Source organism: Phacochoerus africanus, chromosome 9, assembly GCF_016906955.1.
Source record: "Phacochoerus africanus isolate WHEZ1 chromosome 9, ROS_Pafr_v1, whole genome shotgun sequence".
In the NCBI taxonomy this organism is placed as follows: Eukaryota; Metazoa; Chordata; class Mammalia; order Artiodactyla; family Suidae; genus Phacochoerus; species Phacochoerus africanus.
In genome coordinates, this window is record NC_062552.1 from 10,017,815 (window position 1) to 10,041,149 (window position 23,335).

General features: G+C 37.8%; 1 protein-coding gene across 1 annotated transcript in view; it reads right to left on the reverse strand.

Annotated features, from left to right (window-relative positions):
• The window catches only part of RANBP9 (RAN binding protein 9), an 81,395-nt gene that overhangs the window by 15,880 nt on the left and 42,180 nt on the right, over positions 1–23,335 (reverse strand). The window contains exons 3-10 of the mRNA XM_047796390.1: positions 18,851–18,903; positions 17,771–17,938; positions 12,626–12,648; positions 8,548–8,732; positions 5,450–5,562; positions 4,021–4,129; positions 1,905–2,095; positions 530–674 (exon numbers count right to left, since the gene is read on the reverse strand). Coding sequence (XP_047652346.1) covers positions 530–674; positions 1,905–2,095; positions 4,021–4,129; positions 5,450–5,562; positions 8,548–8,732; positions 12,626–12,648; positions 17,771–17,938; positions 18,851–18,903 — 987 coding nt within the window. The remainder of the gene's footprint in view (positions 1–529; positions 675–1,904; positions 2,096–4,020; positions 4,130–5,449; positions 5,563–8,547; positions 8,733–12,625; positions 12,649–17,770; positions 17,939–18,850; positions 18,904–23,335) is intronic.

Below are 23,335 nucleotides of genomic sequence, written 5' to 3' on the forward strand. Positions count from 1 at the left end.
ACTTACAGACAGGTTCTCTCCCACAAAGACTGTTTTTTTGTAATAAAGTTAGTTATTTGGAACTCAGGAAACACTACACGTTTACACCAACCCCCCTCAGCCAACACACACACACACACACACAGGAAAAAAAAAAAAAAGGTGTAAACATATCATCATATGTCAACTCCAGAGATTAAGTATACTATTGTGACTTGACCTGGAGACATAACAAATGGCATTTCGGTGATCATCTGTATGGGTCTGTGGTGGCAGGAAGACGAGAAGGCAGGACCCTGGATCTGCCCCTACTGCCCCGCTGGAGGGAAGACGGGGTGAAGAGGGAGAGGAAGGAACAGGAGGAGGAGGCTCCACGGACACCGGGAGATGGAAGCTTTGGGGACGCCCCCCTTTCCTTCTCCGCGGCTTTGGAAACTCTCAGAGCCACACTATGGGCCATCTAACTCAATTTCTCCAAATTATTAAAAATGATGATACCTAGAATTAAGGCTGCTTTTACAGCAATGCAAGAGCTAGGGAAATGACTTACCTGGTGAAGTTATTAACCTGCTGTGACCGTGACATGTTTATACTGTTCAGTTCTGGTACATTCAAATTGGATGACTGGTGTTTACTATGGCAATATGATTGATGTGCTTTATTTGATATTACACCATTACTACAACTTTCAAAACCTGGAAAAAAAGAGAAAAAGAGGAGTTCCCATTGTGGCGCAGCGGAAACGAATCCGACTAGGAACCATGAGGTTGAGGGTTCAATTCCTGGCCTTGCTCAGTGGGTTAAGGCTCCGGCGTTGCTGTGGTGTAGGTGGCAGATGCGGCTCAGATCTGGCGTGGCTGTGGCTGTGGTGTAGGCTGGCAGCTGTAGCTCCAATTAGACCCCTAGCCTGGAACCTCCATATGCCACGGGTGCAGCCCTAAAAGAAAAAGGGGGGGAAAAAAAAAAAAGGCTTATGTTAATAGGGAAAAAGCAAGGAAAGGTGCTAACTCTTCTTTGTGAAAGGAAAGGAAATACTATTTGACTTCTGCTTTAGAAAGTACAGAGGAGGAGTTCCCGTTGTGGCTCAGTGGTTAATGGACCCGACTAGGAACCAAGAGGTTGCAGGTTCAATCCCTGGCCTCGCTCAGTGGGTTAAGGACCTGGCGTGTTGCCATGAGCTGTCGTCTAAGTCGCAGACATGGTGCAGGCCGGCGGCTACAGTTCTGATTAGACCCCTAGCCTGGGAACCTCCTCCATATGCCACGGGTACGGCCCCAGAAAAGACAAAAAAAAAAAAAAAAGAAAGTACAGAGGAAAGATAATACCTTGGGAAAAACAGAATTAAAGAGATAAGCAGAGAAAAAAGACTGAGAAGGATAAGAAATAAACCAGTAGAAGTGATGTCATAAAAGCCAAGAAAGGAGAGAACTTGAACTACGAGAACTGCAGAAGTGAGACTGGTGAGTCCAGAAAGGCATGAGGACATGAACCGGGCGGAGCTGACTCTTGCTGGCAGCTTGGCAGGGAAGACTGAGCCAGAGGTAGCCGGGGGTGGGATGGGTGGCTTCAGACATCACAGCCAGGACATCTCCTTTACAGTTACACTTTACTGAAATACACAACTACCTTCTCATTCCCAGTTATCTCTGATTTAATTTCTAGACACAACATGAATCCTGCTTTTCACTGATGGAGATGTGCTAATACCTGTTTGTAGAAACCGCTCATCTTTAAATCACTTTCTGGTACTTAAAACACATGAATCTGACCTGCCCACAATTTTCTTCCAGAACATCTTGAGATTAAATATACACATGCGCAAAATGCAGAAATGTCTAGATTTTTTAAAAAAATTATTTTGGTTCAAAATAATGAGTAAGGATAGAAATTTAAAGATAATGTCATAAAACACCAGTTTTTCTCACCAGAAAAATGTGCAGTACTTCCTTTGCCTGATGCTAAATTGTGGATATTCATTCCATGACTGGGGCTCATACTTGGACTACTAAAAGGTCGAGGACTAACAGGGTAACTGTCTTGAGATTTTGGACTTCGGCCTCCCAAACATCGTACTTCGCTATCTGTACCATTCACCATTTCTATAAACTGACGCACTCTAAAAAGAGAGAAGAGAAATTGACTCAGATAATCTTCAAATTACTATTATTTAAAATAGAAACAGATTTCTGAAAGGAAGTAGTTCAAGAACTTGTATTTATCAGTAAGTCTGACCTCTATGTGCTAAAAATAGTAAATATAGTTTCATATACTGTACTACTTAGAATAAATTTAAAGTTTTCCAGAAAAATGAGTATGATGCAAAAGACATTCTATCTCCTTTAATCAAGAATCACTAAGAGGAGTTCCTGTCGTGGCGCAGTGGTTAACAAATCCGACTAGGAACCATGAGGTTGCGGGTTCAGTCCCTGCCCTTGCTCAGTGGGTTAATGATCCGGCGTTGCCGTGAGCTGTGGTGTAGGTCACAGACGCGGCTCGGATCCCACGTTGCTGTGGCTCTGGCGTAGGCTAGTGGCTACAGCTCCGATTAGACTCCTAGCCTGGGAACCTCCATATGCCTCGGGAGTGGCCCAAGAAATAGCAACAACAACAACAACAACAACAATAATAACAACAACAAAAAAAAAGACAAAAAAAAAGAATCACTAAGAAAATCTACCTGTAGCTATAATAAACAAACCAAAATGGACTCTTTTATTTTTAGCTAAAATAATTTAATCAAAATTATATTTGCACTTGGAAACCAAATAGTACAGAAGAATATAATGTGCTTTACGCACACACCGACCTACATACAAAAAAAGAGTCTAACACCCCCACCCCCCACCATCCCTAGTTTCATTTGCAACCTCTTGACCAAAATGGCCACATTTAAACTGCTACTCTCAAGCAAAACAATTCTGACATTGGGCTTACTAGGAAGAGTTTCTGGTGCTTAAAGACCTGAAACCTTAAGTTTAGTAACACCTGAATCTTAAAATAAAGACCCATAAGACCAATAAAAAAGCCAAATTAGGATGGCCATTTTAAAAAAAAAAGGAAGGAAAGAAACAAAACAACAGCGTTGGTAAGGATGTGGAGAAACTGGAAGTCTTCTATACTGTTGGTGGGAACGGAAAACAGCGCAGGGCGAGGGAACTGTGAGGACAAATTTTCCAAAACTCTCATCTGGTCAACAACTCCCCTTGTGCATTTATACCCAAAGAACTGAACGCAGGGACCCCATGTCCACTGCAGCATTACTGACAATAACTGAAAGCTGAAGCAACCCAAATGTCCACTGATGGATGAATGAATAAATAAAATGTGACAAGAGACACATTATGGAATATTATGCACCATCTTGTAGCACTGTGTCAGAAGGCAAGGTGTCAGGAGGAACTTCGAGGCCATTATGTAAGTGAAATAAGGCCGTTACGAAGGACAAATACTTTATGATTCCATGTACATACGGTACCTAGAGGAGTCAAACTCTCGTGATCTTATAAAGACTGAAAGTGGAATGGTGGTTGCCAGCAGCTGGAGGCAGAGTGAGAGACGAGGAGTTAGTGTTTAATGGGGACCAAGTTTCAGCTCGGGACAATGAAGGAAGTTCTGGAAATGGACAGTTGGTGATGGATGAAAAACAATGTGAGTGTACTTAATACCAGAAAACTGTACATGCAAAAATGGCAACCTTTATACTGTGCATATTTTTGCCGCATTTTTTAAAATACCACAAACTTATTATAAAGTACTTTACAGGAGGAAAAATAGATACCCATCTTCTACTAAGATGTTCATGTTTTTAGACACAGGGATAGAAGAACAGAGGAGCAAACACAAAGCAAAGGATGGCTTCTGTTCATACTCTTCAACATCATATAACCGGTTACTTCAATGAGCTACGTCACAAATTCTTATCTAAATATTTGAAACGAGGTAAAACAAAACTTATTACAACTATTAAAGCATAAAAATAATTTTTGGTTATACATACACACACATATATACATATAATTAACAACATTTTATTAAACTCACTTTAATGTGAAAAGGAGATTGGGATTCCTTTCAAGTAAACTTGGGTATAACTGTTGTGTTGTTTCAATAGCTTCTCCCATTCTTCCTGCTAACACCAATTTCTGTATTCCTATTTAGAAAAAGAAGGAAAAAGATCAATTTTTTTAAACAATAGACCCTCAAAAAAAAAAAAAGCTAGTAAAAAGCTTTCGATAAATTATCATGATTAATTTCATCTTTTTCTAACTCGGTTTCTATTTCAAGGACAATTTTCAGACAAACTAAAAAAATTAGAAAAAAAAAGTACTTTCATGAAAAAAAAAAAAAAATTAACACACACAAACTAACATAGGAAAAATACCTGATAAGCAATACGGATGCACCGACCGCTAAGACAAGAAAGACAGGTGTGTTGTGGCACACGCCCTGGTGATGGTTCCACGGACGCACATCGACTCCACACTCGTCCCGCTGAACCCACTAAGTACATACAGCTTTTAACACGTCAACCATACCTCAAGAGTGTTTTTTTGTTTTGTTTTGTTTTTAAAAAAAGACCGGAGGCAACACTGAAGAAATAATATTCAAGACGTCTCACCAAATATTGTAACCTTTTGAACCCAGTACTAAAAGAATGCTAGCCTCTGAGTAAGTTCTGAATTTCGACAGCCACCCAGTGAGCCTCCCTGTGCGGCAGCTGAGGAGCACATGAAGAGGAAGCGATCGCCTCCTGTCTGCCAGAGCTCACAGCACAGTGAGAAAGACGGACGAGCCTACACTTGGCTGCAACACGACGTCGTCAGTGTTGCTTTGAGCACAAGGACCTATAAAAAATCTGTTTCCACCCGTCATGAATTCACCCGTAATGTCTATAGTTTTCACCCCTGTTCATCTCAAGTCACACTCTCCCTGATGGACTACCCGCACCAATTTTAGGATGGCTAATTGTGGAACCGTTATCAGGCTGACGTGCCCTTGTTACAACAGGCCCCAGAGCTCTGGCCACAAGCACTGGGACCTAAGCAATAAATACTTACAATTGACGTTATCTTAAAAGAAGACAGCAATTTAAACGCAAAGATACTTAAATTTATTTCACACATCATCTCCACTAACATCTAATCATCGGACTGAAACAATTTTAAAAAACACTTTTAATTAAATGTCTACCTTCTGAAAGCTCAAGAAAACATTTTTTAAGAAAAAAAACGGTAAACATTTCTTACAAAAATTTCTCCAAAGTTATCTTTCTACATCCAGAATGCTAACACAGTCCTGTGAATTTTTTTAAAGCTGATCTTCAAAAATGTCAATAAAAATAAACTTCAGATGCATCAATTTTAAGTTAATATATTTGAAAAATATTTAAAAAATAAAATTTCTAAAAAATCAATGTCACCAAACCTATAATTTGTAAATGAGTGTTAGTCATGCACCACAGAGTCCTTACTTTGTCTATTCTTAATGGAAGCTAATTCTTCTAGAACGGTCTGGTCTGTAGATCTGGCAAAGGCCTCTGCTGTGGCACAGTACCCATGGTGGACTAAATAAGATGAGACCATTCTTAAAATAAAAAGAAGAAACACACATCTTTTAGTCAAGAGAATACATGCTTCACACTACAATTTATATAAACAAGGTCTACGCTGGAGTTACAAAACCAACCTACTCCCATGGAACAATCAAGACTTTAAGTTCAAAAAGTCATTTTGTCTTATTCATGTAGTATTTCCAAAAAGACAACTGCAAATGCTATGCTGAGACTACTCTCCCTAAAAATTAATATATCCAGAGAATCAAGGACAGTAAAAGACTTTGATTCTTGGCACTCCATCATCTGTAGGTTCTTTCCTATCATTTCCCACCTTTAGTCAATCGTACCAACCATAATTTGTTTTACCTTTATCGTATGCCTTATATGAGTAAAGTGTTAGCATTTTGTAAACTAAAACAATTTGAAAACAACAGATTAATGCTTTGTGTTCCAGAGTTCAACCACTTTTTCTAATCCATTGGTTACATAAGATGGGGTCACAAGGTGTGAACACAAGAAATACTAAGATGAACCTGGAAGGAGAATCTTCCAGAACAAAGTCTATGAGGGTGACAGTATTAATCAATGGGGAGTTGAACTTCCAATCTAAACCGTTAGTATGGTAGTGCAAAGGAGATTAAGTATTCACATGTGATTTACGCATTAAGTGACACTTTCAAAGAGAAAGCACATTTTTAAAAAAGCCATCTGGTGGTATTTACATCTACCACAATTTTTTTAGAAAAATTGTTGCCTAAACAATATTAACTCTAATATCCAATAGATCTGTAAACAGTCAACTCCTAAACCTGCCTCCATCTGGCACTACTAAGGGCCCTTAGGGAGTTCCCGTCGTGGCGCAGTGGTTAACGAATCCAACTAGGAACCATGAGGTTGCGGGTTCGGTCCCTGCCCCTGCTCAGCGGGTTAAGGATCCGGCGTTGCCGTGAGCTGTGGTGTAGGCCGAAGACGTGGCTCGGATCCCGAGGTGCTGTGGCTCTGGCGTAGGCCGGTGGCTACAGCTCCGATGCGACCCCTAGCCTGGGAACCTCCATATGCCGTGGGAGCGGCCCAAGAAATGGCAAAAAGACAGGGGAAAAAAAAAAAAAAAAAAGGCCCTTAGAAAGCAGCTAGAAGCAGTGGTTCAGGGAAAGGGGCTGAGGGGGAACGGAGGGACTCCCTAAGGAACAGATTTTTCATCTTATTTCATCTAATTGTTCAAATTAATCTAAGAGATTAAGGGAGAGCCTTTTCAAATGGACTTCCCAGGAGGTCGTGGTGAGTGTCAGTTTCGTGAAGAATGGGGGAGGGTGTGGGCCCTCACTGAACCCCAGCTGTAGGATTAAGATAAACGATGTTTCCTCCACAACTATCTTGCCATGATGCTCGTGGTAACCATTTTTAAAGCTTCAAGAGATGTGACCCGCAGACGGCAATCTGTTTCAGCTCTCCCTCAGGGCAGCCATGGGACTCTGAGTCCGTCTCACTACTCTTTCAACTGCAAGGACAGCAGTACTAGGGTTGAGGCTCTGAAATCCCAGATGATAGCAGGTCTAGGGGAAAAGCTTGTTTTCAGAATCATCACTGTGTCCAAAATTATTTCCTCCAAAAAATACACACATAAAGCTCCACCAGATTTTTAAATTTAAGACTGTTCAAAGAAATTATAAGAAATTTAAGGACTCCCCATTGTGGCGCAGCAGAAACAAATCTGACTAGTATCCATGAACATTCATTCAGGCTCGATCGCTGGCCTTGCTCAGTGGGTCGGAGATCCAGTGCTACTGTGAGCTGTGGTGTAGGTTGCAGACATGGCTCGGATCCCACACTGCTATGGCTGTGGTGTAGGCCGGCAGCTATAGCACCCATTCAACCCCTACCCCGGGAACTTCCATATGCCTCAGGTACGGCCCTAAAAAGAAAAAAAAACAACTTATGATTAAATGTGTCAGACTGACGCTATCTTTAAGCTTTGCTATTTCCTGAGTTATAGTAATGAAAATGACTATTTAAACCCAATGGTGTTTGTTTAAAGTCTATACTATTTTGAGTTTAAGAGCTACCATTCAGTACTACTGAGGTTAGGGGTCATCGCTAGCCTTCTGAACAAAGGCAGTCTGGAGAGTTCGACCGTCTCAGGAACGATATTCTCCTGCTGACTTCCACAATGCAATTCTGGTTCATAAAAAGCTCCCTAATAAAACGAGTTGAAAATGTGGGGTAAAGGACAAGTTGAGAGAAAGGTCATTCATTTTACGGCGCTTTTACTGACATCCACTCTTGCTCTCTGCTGCCTGCCCTCCACCACATCATTACTGATGCCTCAACAATGACTGACCTGAGGAATCCTAACCCCATGCTCACTGTTCCTTGCTCTTTGTTCCCTTTACCTCCTCTTAAAGGTCTAACAAGAGAATATACAACAAGCAAATGGAGGTTTTAAAGTTCCTTAAGCTGGAGAGAGAGCCAAGTAAACAAAAACAGTAGATCCTATTCTTGCATGGAATCCCATTCACTGGAAAAATTTAGCCAAATCCTGAAATGTGAAATAGACACATCAAGTTTGTACTCCAGTATGTAAACAACGCCATTATTTTGATGCTTATTCCTAATTCTTTTTCCTCATAAGTATTTACATTAACACAGTCAAGTTCATGTCCAAAAACCACAACGATGAATTACACAATTTATCTTTCTGAATTTATCTTTTGCATCGGCACTATTAATAGCTGAATCATGTAACCTATGGAAATTATCAACTTCTATTACCAAGAATGGCAAATATATTAACCTAAGATATCTACTGTCACTTTATTTCCTCCAGCAAATTAATAAATCAGACTAAAATACAATTCTCTATGCATGTCACTAAATGAAACATTAATACATTAAAACTATTAGGATCTATATTAATAGATAAAAAAGGTTCAATAAGTTGTCTTTCATACCAAAAGGAAAAAATGCTTTATAAAAAGCGCGCTTGTGAATAAGGCCATTCCTATTTCTTCACTTACTTTTGAATCATGGTCTGCCACTCTCCTTCTCGATCTCCAATAGGAAACCGGTCTATCTGTGCCTGTATTTTGGTTCTCCACTCTCGCATGTAATCTTCTATATCAAACACAAAAGGATGTTGCCCAAAATTAGCATCAACAACTTCTCCTGGTGTCTGGAGCCCCACAGTAGGATATAAATTTGGCTGTAAGACAACACATCTCACTAAACATCCATTCTTTTTATGTTAAAAACATATTCATTCTTTCAAACGCTATCTTTAAAATAAGAGAACTATAAATTTACTTCATGAATATTTAAAAAGCTCAACCAAACCAAGTGGAGGAAGACTAAAGCAAACGATCTAAAATGTATTATATGCTGGACAAAATAAAAAGCACTTCCTGTAATCTAATCAAGAAAAACATGCAGCCCCCTAAGCTACTTATTTATTCAGAGACCATGTGGCATTATACTTCTAATAAATAAAGACATCATTCTTGCTCTTAAGAATATGTCGTACAGTAGTTATTCAAGGATAAACATCTAATTCAGGTTTACCCTTTTATATATGATACGTGCAATGCATTTCTAGAAACTGTATGTGAAAGCTAGTTACTATAGAAGTACACCCTAAGTGGGCATGTACTATTTTAAGTTTACTAATTTCATTTATCTGTACATCTAAGATGCCTTTATAAAGGGATGGTGATAAGCATTTAATTACAGGCAAAATACAGTACCATTAAGAGTAAGAGATTCTTTACATAAAAATAAGAGACTCAAATGCAGACATTTCAAGAAAGGAAAAGGATGGATTTAAACATTCAAATTCATAAAGCAATACATCTACTCCAAGATATACTCCAAGATTTCGAGGTTAAACAATCACATATAATAGCTTCAAGTATGTGTACCATACATACACTTGTCTTTCATTTTGGTTCTGTCACCAGCTGTTACATCTAAAATGGACATAAGTTACCGAATGGTCTACTAAACAGGAGGGTTTAGTCACTACAATTGCCCCGTTAAGTCGCTGTTATGACTACTTGCATTACGAAGATACAGAAACTGAGGATTGGGGATTAACTAACTTGCTCATGGTCACTCTACACTGTGGCAGAGGTGGGATTAGAACAGAGGTCTATCTAACACCAATCTAAATTCAACTTTTCTTTCTACAGTTCTAAACCCTCCTTCATCTTCATTCTCTGCATTTACGCCTTATTTCTCTGCTTTAATGGTAATTACAAGTACTTTCAGTACAAAATCAAGTAAAGAGAGGTTAAGAGAGTATAATCTGTGTGTAAACATGAGATGTTTAGATAGACATCACTACAAAAAGCTGACAGGGTGCTTTTAAAACCAACTGACCAAGCAAGCAACCAAAATCAGAACAGAAGTATCATGTCAAAATATGGAGAAATACAGTCACACTCGATTAGGGAAATAAAAGATAACACAACGTACACAAATGTACTGATTCTTAATAGTCAACAAAACTCGTAAATTCATAGAATTTTAAGCCAAAGACGAGTGAGATACTTATTACAACCTTCTCATTTCACCAATGAGAAAACTGAGACCCAAGGAGCTTAAGGGGTTTGTCCAAAAGCACACAGCTTGTCTCTCGGCTTCTAGCAGAGCATTCTTTTCATTAAACCCATTATAAAACCGACATACTTTAAAACAAAAATACAGAAAGCCAAAAAGACTCTTATGTTAAAACCTTTTCTAGAAAAAAAAATCTGCCACTCATATAGGAAAGGATCAATATTCCAAATATAAAAATACTCATGATATAGGAGGACAAAGATTACTAGTTCAAAAATTTTTAACTGGCAATAGACCCACAGGCAATTTGAAGAAATAGAAAATGACGACAAAAATAATGAAGACACAAACCGAAATGCAAATTAAAATGAGGGGTTTTTTTGGTTTGTTTTTGTACATCAGATTAAGTTTAAAAGACTGGGAATACCCAGTGTTGATGAAGGTTGAGAAAATAAGCCCTCTCATCCACTATACACAGAACTGTGAAACAACAGAACCTGGAGTTCCCGTCGTGGCGCAGTGGTTAACGAATCCGACTAGGAACCATGAGGTTGCGGGTTCGGTCCCTGCCCCTGCTCAGTGGGTTAAGGATCCGGCGTTGCCGTGAGCTGTGGTGTAGGTTGCAGACGCGGCTCGGATCCCGAGTTGCTGTGGCTCTGGCGTAGGCCGGTGGCTGCAGCTCCGATTCAGCCCCTAGCCTGGGAACCTTCATATGCCGAGGGAGCGGCCCAAGAAATGGCAAAAAGACAAAAAACAAAAACAACAACAAAAAGAACCTTTTAAGGAAGAAATTTGGCAAAATCTGTGAAAACTGACAAAGTTTCGCTTATAAGAAATTAATCCCACAGAAAAACAAGCATGTGCAAAGATATGTCCTGCAGCATTATTTGTAATAGCAAATAAAACCTTAAAAAGAATGTCCTTTCACAGGTGGTTTTATATACCACAATCATGGCGGCTCAGACTCCAATATCTACAAGATTTACCATCATTTTATGTCTAAGAAAAAAACACTACCTATTAAGTTCTGACAGGCCATGTATTCTAAGCTGCACCTCATCACATAAATGTTAGAATATGAAAAAATATACATCGTCCAATTGTATTAGTACATCCTACAATAAGGTACTATAAAAACAACAAAAAGAAGAGTAAAAAATTCATATGCTGACACAGAAGGAGGCCCAATATCCACTACCAAATGAAGAAAGCAAGCTACAGAACCTGTCTAAACAATGACCCCACCATTCCCCAGCCTCCATTTAAATAATGGACATACTGCCGAACCTAAGTTTAAAAGAGAGGTAGAAGGATACATGCTCAACACATTCATTATATCCAAAGAGGCTGGAATTATAAGGAACTTCTCTTTTGTACATTACCGTATTTATAAACATTTCTTTTATTATTTGAATAGTTAATACTGTATATTACCTTCTGTCATCGGAAAGTGATAAAACACTAAAAATGATAGAGTCAGCTTGGGTTCAGTGAAAAGTAAGTGTAACTTTTATACCACTTAACCTTGAAACCGAAGAATTTTAGGTTAAGAGATTAAGGACAAAGCCCTTAACAGACTAAACTATGAATTTATAAAAACATAATAGACGTTTTAATTTGCTAGATTATAGATTTCTGAAAACAGAATATAACAATGCAGTGGTTTTTAGTAGAGCCCTAGTTTTGCAGCCATCACTACCATCTAATTCCATATCATTTTCATCACTCCAAAAAAACCCCCCAAACACCCATACCTATTAACAGTCACTCCCTGTATCCTCTCACCCCCTAACCTCTGGCAATCGCTAGACCCCTTTCTGACTCTATAAATTTGCCTATCCTGGATACTTCCTATCAGCAGAATTATACAATTTGTAGTCTTTTATGGCTGGCTTCTTTCACTTAGTATGTTTGCAAGGTTCATCCATGCTGTAGCATGTATGGAGTTTATGGATTTACGTAAAACAATCTTTTCTGGGAAACTGTTTGTAAAAACAAACAAACAAACAAACAAAAAAACACACCTATGTAGAATTAGACAGAAGTAAATAGGAAAGAACATACATAAAAAATACACAGGTTTCACTTCTGTTAACCCATGAGAGATGAAGACAACTACTATAAATACTATTTGAACTCTTAAATCAACATAATAAAATCATATTCTCAACATCAGTTTTGTTTTTACATTTATAAGATTTTTTTCTGATGAAAACAAAGGCAAATAATGTATCTATCTATAAAAGGCAGATTTCAAATCAGCCTAAGGAACTGGAAAGGTGCATCATTTTAAATGCCAACAACTTCTATAACAAGAGAATTTAATCCCAGCTGAATTAATCAGTTTACAGATGGACATTTCTCAAACTGATTCTTAATTTCTGAAGGCCTGCACCAACAGCGGCTCGATAAAGGAGCTCTAATGCATGTGCGGCATGGCATGTAAAATAAGACTGCACTTTAAGCATGATCAGTTCTAGTTTCTTTATATTCCTTTTAATTAAAAGTGCAAAACTACTTTTACAAGAAATTATGTCTTACCGGTAAGTCGGTGAAAGCAATACCTAAAATGAAAAGAAAAGAAAAGAAAACAAATGGCATTAGAAGCTGTTTTTCAAAGGCAGAGTATGGTGATAAGCTGATTTCTAACTAAAAAGAAGAGAAAGAATAGCAAAGGAGGAAAAATATTAAAAACCTAAATACAAAATAAGGCTAATTTTTTTCTCAATGACATTAACACAGGTCTGAGCGAATGCTGTCCCCTTTCAAGCTTATCACCTTTAGAGTAACACACCAGTTTCTGGGGTGCTGCTGTTGCCTCCAGGATTTTGGAAATGGTTTTAGAAATATCTTCAGAGCTATGTTAGGAATCATAAAAGAAAACTGGTTGCAAAATAGTCACATTTAATTTCTGACACTTATGTTGCTTTATCCAGCCTTATTGTTTATATCTTCCTTATCTAGATTTAGCTTTTAAATAATTCCAAGGGGAAAGATTTTATTACCAAAAAAAAAAAAGTGTACAGAATATACAGCACTTTCATTTTGTAAAAAAAAAAAATTCCTCTAAAAAGTACATTCTCAAACTTTTGACCACTCTGGGGGGAAAAATTAATTCCTCTTTCAAAGGACAAAGATTTATCCAGTTGAGAATTTCTTTTGAAAGTTCTCTGACAGTAATTTCAACAGTCGTGTGCAAGAAACTCTCGGAACAATAGCAATTTCACTGAAATAAATCTCCTGACATTCAAAGTGGCGGAGTAATAATCTCCCTTCAAACACTCAAATATATTACTTAGCTGAAAATAGATAATAAACAAACCAAATATGTCTCTAGGATCTCACTCATATATTTTAGAAGACTGAGCTCTAGAGTAAACGGGAAGGGGTGGTGTAGGTGAGTCACTTAATCACGATTCTTCACCATTCTTCCAGTCTAAACACACATTAAAACAAAACAAAACCTTGTCAGAACCACTACCTTTACGATGTGGCCACCATCTGGAAAACGAGGGCCCTTCTGTTAAAAGCATCTTTAAGGTCTCTTCCCACCTGAGACCCTGTGGCTCTGTAACTGCTACATCACCGGAAAACACAGCAATCAGACTGTTTTTAAAGTAATAAAGTTGAAAGGCAAACTGACTATAAGTCTCCATTATATGTGTTTCTAAATAAATAGTGATTTGAACCTAAAGTGCTGTTTTTATGACTTGTAAAAACTAATAAATTCTTGCTGGTGTGTCCAAAGGAAAAACAAATTTGGAGTCCCCCCACCCACCATGAAACATTCAGATTACCTTTAGCTTCATTAATACATAGAAAGCCAAGTGACTGTGGGCCAAACGAGCATGAAAGTTTATTCTAAAAATTTCAGAGAACTAAACAGGATTTGGAAAACAGTAAGACTAAATATTTCCATACACCTTTTACTATTTTTCATAAAATAGCAGCCTAATCATTTTCCTCAAAAATGTCTACTGATAACAGATTTTGATTGTCTAAATTTATGTTTTAGCAAAAATTCTCTTGTCAGTGGAGTTCCCGCTGTGGTGCAACAGAAATGAATCTGACTAGGAACCATGAGGTTGTGGGTTTGATCCCTGGCCTCGCTCAGTGGGTTAAGGATCTGGAGTTGCCGTGAGCTGTGGCGTAGGTCACAGATGTGGCTCGGATCCTGCATTGCTGTGGCTGTGGTGTAGGCCAGCAGCTGTAGTTCTAATTCAACCTCTACACTGGGAACCTCCATATGCTATGAGTGGGGCCCTAAAAAGCAAAAAAAAAAAAAAAAAAAAAACCCAAAACAAAACTCTTGTCGGTAATTACTAAATCTTCACTTTACAAAAAACTCTAATAAAAACTCCGACTTAATTCCACAGATTAACACTTTTGAACTCTGCCAAATAAAGCAACCACAACCTACACATATTCAGATGGCACAGGAACAAGTTGTATAATTATTTAAATTTTATGCAGAAAACAACTTTTTCCTAATTTGCTAATCTATCAAGAGGCTTTCTGGGAGTTCCCGTTGTGGTGCAGTGGTTAACGAATCCAACTAGGAACCATGAGGTTGCAGGTTCAATCCCTGGCATCGCTCAGTGGGTTAAGGATCTGGAGTTGCCGTGAGCTGTGGCGTAGGTCGCAGACTCGGCTCGGATCTGGCGTGGCTGTGGCTCTGGTGTAGGCCAGCAGCTACAGCTCCAATTCGACCCCTAGCCTGGGAACCTCTATATGCCTCGGGTGTGGCTGCAGAAAAGACAAACAGACAAAAAAAAAAAAAAAAAGAGGCTTTCTGAAAAGTGATCTTCAACTGATGAATGATAATCAATAAAACAAAATTAAAAAATTTCAAATAAGTTAACTTGCAGACTGAAATGTTTCTCCTTTAATTATTTTCTCAAAACCCTTTCCATTTCTCTCTACATGGTTAAAAAAAAATATATATATATATAAAATCTATATATATAGGAAACTTTCATGAGACAAACTAAAAATGCAACAGCTTTTGGGTAGAAATTATCCACTTTGATGAGTCACTTTGCTGTGGAGCAAAAATTAACAAAACATTGTAAATCAACTACAATAAAGTTTTTTAAAAAGTATCTACTTTGGGAAATACAAGGGAAAATTAACTGAATAAAATTTTATAAAATAAAATTTTATCTTCTAGAAGCTAGAATCTGAAACAAAGATAAGCACATTACACTATAAAGAGCCAGGGAATATGGTCTGCTCTCTAGGCCACATGCTCCTGTTTCAGCTACTCAATTCTGCTACTGTAGCGGGAAAGCTGCCATACACAGTACCAAATGAATGGGTACGGACCACAGCAGAGTGGCTGTGTTCCAATAAAACTTTATTTAAAAAATGAGAGAAGAGTGATTTGGCCCATGGGCCATAGCTTGCTGACTCTGTTCTAGAGGAATAATTTTTGCTCACCAATGCTTTACCATTCCATCCCCAGCACCTGTCCAGAGTCTGGCATATGATACTAAACATTTCATGAGTACTCACTGTGTGCCAGGTAATAAGTTAATAGCTTCACAGGCATCATTTCAGTGTGTCCTAACAATTTTTATAAGGGAGGTATTAGAGTGATCCTATTTTACAATCTGAGGCACAGAAATGTTAAGTAACTTGCATAAGGTCACATGGCCAAACCAGGAGAGAAACCCAGGCAACTAAAGAACTCATACCGACCACTGTTATACTGACTTTCTGTGTGCTTAATATTTATTAAATTTATGAATACCAAATGTTTCAAAATGACTTAATATTAGAATCTGACTTCATCAGTTACCTTTTCTTAAGTAGTATCTCACGTTTTTTTTTTTTTGTCTTTTTGCCATTTCTTGGGCCGCTCCCTCGGCATATGGAGGTTCCCAGGCTAGGGGTCGAATCGGAGCTGTAGCCACCGGCCTACGCCAGAGCCACAGCAACGCGGGATCCGAGCCGCGTCTGCAACCTACACCACAGCTCACGGCAACGCCGGATCCTTAACCCACTGAGCAAGGGCAGGGACCGAACCCGCAACCTCATGGTTCCTAGTCGGATTCGTTAGCCACTGCGCCACGACAGGAACTCCTGTATCTCACATTTTTACAACAACTTTCTAACTCAAGAGAAAATGTCAACGTAAATGCTTGTGAAAATCTAACAGGTAAAGGCAATATCCTATCTCCTGTGATCTTCTCATCTCCCCCCAAATAAAATTTCTCTGGAATAAAGTTTTAAAACTATAAGAAGATTAATTCTGGTTTTAAAAAGTCTTCTTTCACATTTTTGAACCAAAGGTCATACCTAAAAGCAGATTTCTCCTGGCTTAGTTTAAAAATCTTGGGTATCTTAAGCAGCCAAGTCAATGAAGACTATCCCAGGTAACTGCTTTGTAAGTCAGGGCTGAAAAAGTAACAGCAAAAACTAAAAGGGCTGTATCCTTCTGGGAACCAATTCTGCCACAACAACCAAATCACAAAACCACATAACCTGCATGGCGACCTTTATCGACATTCTTGTACCTAAGAAGACTGTGAGAATCTTTGTGCACCTGTCACAACCTTTAAGTCAGAGAGCAAAGGACCTCAGAATCAATGTGAACAATCAGAAGGAAAAGATTTAAGCCGAATGTACCAATGAAGAAGACAGTAACTTTACATAAGGAGTATTTTGAGACACTAAAAAAACAGTAACTACAACCAATGCCAAAAATCTAGAATTTTCTACTATGAAATTACAGAATTTCTGTATTAAAGAACATTTATTATAGTCTAGGCATACTATTTACGGCTTAATTTTTAAGTACTATTTATGAGCAAACTGAAACTTTGGCCTTCTGGGGTTAACTTAAGAGTTAATTCATTTTACCTCATTGGAAATAATTTGCTATGACTCAAGGATGTTTTAAACAGTAAAATAATGTAAAACTTTTTTACTTTTAAAGCATCAGTCTTACTATCCTTTATACTTTAATAGAAAACAACCAAAAAAGCTTCAAAGAAAAGGGAGCATAACAACCATAGACAATTTTAAATCTAAAGTATTACGGCTCCACATTCAACTAAAACCCCTAATTTCCTTCTGGTCTTACAATGGATAGAGTCCCTCAAGTTTTCATTAATCTATTTATTTGCCATGTGTCTTCTACAAGTTTTGCTGCTATTTGCTCATTTGAATTCTGCTTCCTTTTGCAGAAGTTGTAGTCACCATCCTTTGTTAGCAGGGCTGATTTTTCAGTAGGTCAAAGTCCTTCATCTGGCTGGGAGCCTCAAGATCTTCCTTGTTCGTCATTACCCCCGCACTATCCTAAAAACTGAGAGCCCTTTTTTCTTAGCACCTGGAACCTAGAGGACTGAATCATACTGAAGGGCTGTACTCGAGCAAAGCAGAGAACACCTGGCTTTCTACTACTAGAATAAATATCTGAGCATGAAGATTATTTCTGATAAGGCCCACATATGTGATACAATGTGGCCTTCATTGTAAGAAAAATCAGAGGTTTCAGTTGATTATGTGCCCATACTTCAGATTTAAATTTTCACCATTTCCTCAACTTCCACCTAGAAGGAACAAAGAATTTCCAGAGGCATCTACTCATAAAGGAGAATTACATAATCAACATGACCACCACGTTGTAAGTACAATAATCATAACATCTGGTTATTTACATGCAATTCATGATCTCAGTACCTAAACTATGTCCATTCTTGGTGTAGAAGCAGGTATTGTTGATAAGGTTAACACAACAGCCAATGACATCACCAGTCGTAAAAGTTGGTCCGTAAGGTTGTCCCGTTCCAGAAGAACAGAATGAATGTCCATCATCACCATGATAACCATATGAATGTTTATCCCAGCCTAAGGAGAAAGTTCCAGTATATTTACAATGAAAAGTAAGGTTCCTCTATACTAGAGATATTCATTAAGATTATAACAAGATAGGCAAAAGTAGTACGACAGATAGTACCAAGATAAAATTCCCCAAAGTACATTTAAATTCTCAACAATTACATTACATAACTTCTCTATTAAAATACTGCTTACAGCATTAAGGAAAATACATTTGCCACACAGATCACTTTGAAAACATGTCTTAAAACAGAGAGGACTTCTATCAGAAAAAACAAACATGGCAAGACACATTTTCCATGCATCTTTCCTTTGCTAATAGACCAAAGGTTTACTCTGACTTGGTTTAAACACACACACACACACACACACAGACACCACTCCCACAGTTTAATACAAAACAGAAAATTTTTCTTTCAATTTTCAAAAAGTTTCCTCCAAGGTTAATTTTTAACATTTGTAAGAGAATCCCAGAAAACATAATTCAGGAATCACATCCATGCGATTAATGGTTTTGGGAAACAGTTCTGCCAGCTCAGACACCTGTCTTAGTTTACATTTAATATCAGCCTACATGCCCATGATATCAAACAGCTGAAAATGGGTTAAAAACCAGGAATGTGTTGATTGGAAATAGAACCAAACACGTTAAAATATTTAAAGTAGTTGATATGACCATATACTGAATGTTAAAAATACCAAAACAAAACAAAACCAAGCAAAACAAAATAATGCATGGTGTATGTGCTGTTTTGCTAAATAGCATAACATTTATTAGAACCATTCAGCTTCCCCTTTGAACTCATAACTGATTTAAAATGCAAAAGATTAATGTACTTAAATATCTCAGGTTATTACTTGACATTTTTAGCCAGAGTTAGCCATAAGACTGACTGTACTGTAATTCAATTACAAGTGTACCTGGTAGTCTATTCATGTTCACACCTTGAGCAGAAAGACCAATTCCCATGTAACTGTTTTAAAAAAAAAAAAGGAAGGAAGAAAAGCAGGTTATTATAGACATATCTGTATAAATTATCAAACACTTCCAAACATTATCAGAACCAAGCCCAAGATGAAAAAAAAGGGTAGCTACAAAAAAGTTATTAGAATTCATGAATAGAAAAAAAGGGCACTATTAAACAAAAGCCAGATTCATAGTAAATTCCTATAGCAATCATTCATAAATACACCCAAAGGATTACTAATATTTATGTATTCTAACAAACCATAATTATCTTTCCAACTTATCTTCACATAGAGATTCAGAAATAAGACTGCTAGTAAAAAGTACAGAGAGACTTGTGGAAGGAAAAAGAAATGTTAGGTGCTCCCGTCATGGTGCAGTGGAAAAGAATCCGACTAGGAACCATGAGGTTGTGGGTTTGATCCCTGGCCTTGCTCAGCGGGTTAAGAATCCGGCGTTGCCATGTGCTGTGGTGTAGGCTGGCAGCTGCAGCTCCGATTAGACCCCTAGCCTGGGAACCTCCATTTGCTGTGGGTGCGGCCCTAGAAAGCAAAAAAAGAAAAATGTTAAATAAAAAAAAAATTCGGGAGTTCCCATCATGGCTCAACGGTAACAAACCCGACTAGTATCCATGAGGATGCAGGTTCCATCCCTGGACTTGCTCAGTGGGTTAAGGATCCGGCGTTGCTGTGAGCTGTGGTGTGGGTTGCAGACATAGCTCGAATCGCTCGGATCCCGCATTGCTGTGGCTCTGGTGTAGGCCGGTGGCTAGAGCTCCAATTAGACCCCTAGCCTGGGAACCTCCCTATGCTGTGGGTACGGCCCTAGAAAAGACAAAAAGACGACACACACACACACAAAAAAAAAACAAAACAAAACAAAAACCACACACACAGACATAACTGAAAAAAAATTTCTAATTCACATAAAAACATCTGAAATACTTAACAGAATTATACTAAAAAGCATGTGCCACAGGATATCTATATATTGATTTTCCGAAAGTATTTTGGCAAACTGACAAGCTGTACTTAAATGAGACTCTAATTATTAATTTACAAAACACTAGAATTTAACTCCACAAAGAAAAATAAGAAGAAAAGGTAAATTATTACAGCACATAATTCATTTTTAAAAGCTTATAAAATATTAATAAAATCTGATAGAGACAGTTCAAAGAGGGGGAAAGTATAAAGAAATAGACTCAGAAGTACTAACACAGAAAAGAAAAATAAAAAAGCACACAATCCAAATTGTTAAGAGTGTTGACTGACTGTATCAAGATTTAAAATGGTACTTGACAAACTTTAGCTCCCACTCCTAATAAAAACAAAGAATAAAACAAAAATACCTAATATTTGACACACCTGTTTCCAATCTAATACAGCAAGCAAGGTGTGTTCAATAGCGAAACACTGAGGTTATTTCCATTAAAGGGAGGAGATGCCTGCAACTGTTAAACATTGTTTTGAAGGCTTTAGTTTAATAGGAAAATGAAAAACAACCAGAATAAATATTACAAGATATAAAATTATCTTTATTTGTAGTTGCTATGATCATACACAGAGGAAACCACGAAATCTACTAAAAGCTTTTAGAATTAATCAGGTATTTTAGCAAAATGACTGAATATAAGGAAAACAATTTAACTTTTCAGGTAATAACCAGCTACAGAAAGGAAGTAGAACATATACCAATCACATAACTACAAAAACTATAAAATAGGAGTAAAGAGCTCAAGTAAAGCTCCAAAATGGTATCTTAAAAGTACTAAATAAATGAGTATTTTAGGTATCTGGATAACTTGACAGTGTAGAACTAGACAGATAAATAAAATCAAGAAAAATGTTGGAGTTCCCATCATGGCCCAATGGAAACAAATGTGACTAGCATCCATGAGGATGCGCAGGTTCAATCCCTGGCTTCGTTGGGGTGGGGGTGGGGGGGAGGATCCGGCATTGTCATGAGCTGTGGTGTAGGCTGCAGATGTAGCTCAGATCCTGTGATGCTGTGGTTTAACTACAGCTCTGATTTGACCCTTAGCCTGGGAACCTCCATATGCCATGAGTGTGTCCCTGAAGAGAAAGAAAAAAAAAAAAATCCAGTTAAAATGAAGAAGCAAAAACAAAATTCTAAAATACACCAAATCCTGCTGTATAGCACTGGGACTATACCTAGTCATTTGTGATGGAGCATGATGGAGGATAATGCAAGAAAAAGAATGTACATATGTATGTGTGACTGGGTCACTTTGCTGTATAGTAGAAAACTGATAGAACACTGTAAACCAGCTACAATGGAAAAAATAAAAATCATTAAAAAAACAAAATTTAGGAGAGAGGGTCAAAAAATAAAATACACCAAAGATGCATATAAGACAAATGAAATACACAACCAGAACATGAATTCATTCTAGACGACATCATTAATCAATGGACAGTATGACAAAAAATTTTTTAAAAACATACACTTAGGAAGTTCCCATTGTGGTGCAATGGAAATGAATCCAACTAGTATGCCCGAGAAGGCAGGTTCGATCCCTGGCCTCAATCAGTGGGTCAGAGATCTGGCGTTGCCATGAGCTCTGGTGTAGGTCACAGAGACACAGCTCAGAGCCTGTGTTGCTCTGGCTATAGCATAGGCCAGCAGCTGTAGCTCCAATTTGACCCCTAGCCTGGGAACTTCCATATGCCGCAGGTGGGACCTTAAAAAGCAAAAAAAAAAAAAAAAAATTGGGGGGAGTTCTCTGATGGTCTGGTGGTTAAGGCTCCTGCACTCCCAATGGTGTAGCTCTGGTCACTGCTGTGTGGGGCAGGTTCGATCCCTGGCCGAGAAACTTCCAAACGCTGCCTGTGTAGCAAAAAAGAAAAGAAAAGAAAAGAAAAAAAAAAAAAGCAACCAAAAATCCCCAAGAGAGAATCTGAAATAAACATTGTTACTCCCATTTAAGGGAAAAAAAAAAAAAAAAAAAGATTAAAAAAAACCCCTGCAGGGTTGATCAGTGGCCTGGTGCAGAGGGTTAAAGGAACCAGTGTTGCCACAGCTGTGGTACAGGTTGCAGCTGCAGCTGGGATTCAGTCCCTGGCCCAGGTTCTTCCACAGGGTGTGGATGCAGCCATAAAATAAATAAATATATCTATATCTATCTATATAGTGGAGCACCCATATTTACTGAGATAATTTAGCTAGTGATTTTTCACAACTGATAAATATGTTAGGTTGAAAGTAGACACCAAATACAGAGAAAGATAAAAATTAATTCACATGTAAACACATTATAGACTATCAGTACAAACCAAATCCTAAAAGCTTCCAAAGAGAAAGGCAGATTACCTCCAAAGGAATGACAACTAAACTGACAGCTGACTTCTCTCCAGAAACAGCTGATGGCTGTAACAATGGCACAAAGTATTGAAGGTAAAGAACTCTCAACCTAGAACTTAATTTCCAGGTAAAGCATCACCCAAGAATGAGCACAAAGTAAGGTATTTCATGGCACAATAAAGCTAACACTTTACTGTCCATAAATGTTCACAAAAGAACTATTTGAGAATAGACTTTAGTAGGAAGACAAGTGAGAAGAGAGAAGGAAGGCAAGAGACAAAGAAATGACAATTAGCGAAGAAAATGGTGAAATGCCATTAAAATTACTTACTGAAAAAAACACTATTAAGGTTTTCAAAATCTATAATCCTGTTACAATATGCTAGAATACAATTCAAAATTACCTGACATATAAAGACACAGGAAAACATGACCCATATTCAAGAGAAAAAAACAAAAAAGAATGTTCCTGAGATCATCAAGTAACTGGAATTAGCAGTTAACACATTTAAAGCACCTGCTGCTATAATGCTGAAGGATGCAAAGGGAAAAATGCTTGTACTAAACAAAATAACAGGAAATTTCAATTAAGAAAAAGAAACAATTAAAAAAATGGAAATCTCAGAGATGAAATATATTTGAAATAAATATTTACTAATGTATTTAATGGCATGTTGGAAATGGCAAAATGAGTAAGTAAACACGAAGACAGAACTGATTTGAAGAACAGAGAGACAAGGTACTGACAGAATGAAAAGAGTCCCTAGGGCAGTATCAAAAGGTCTAATATACATGTAATCTAAGTCCCCACAAGGAGAAAAACAGAGAATGGAACAAAAAAATTGAGAAAAATTCCCCAAATTAGGTAAAAGAAAAAAAAAATCAGATTTAAGAAGCATGGCAAACCTCAGCAGGTTAAGTACAAAGAAAAGCACACACAGGCACAAACAGCACAAAAAGCACACACAGTTGAACCACTAAAGGTACAAATCACAGTTGAATAGCTAAAAACGAAGAATGAAGAGAAAAAACTGAAAGCAGTCAGGAAAAAAAAAAAAAGGTATCATTACTTTCAATATGAGCAACAAGCTGAATAACTACTGACTTCTCAGAAG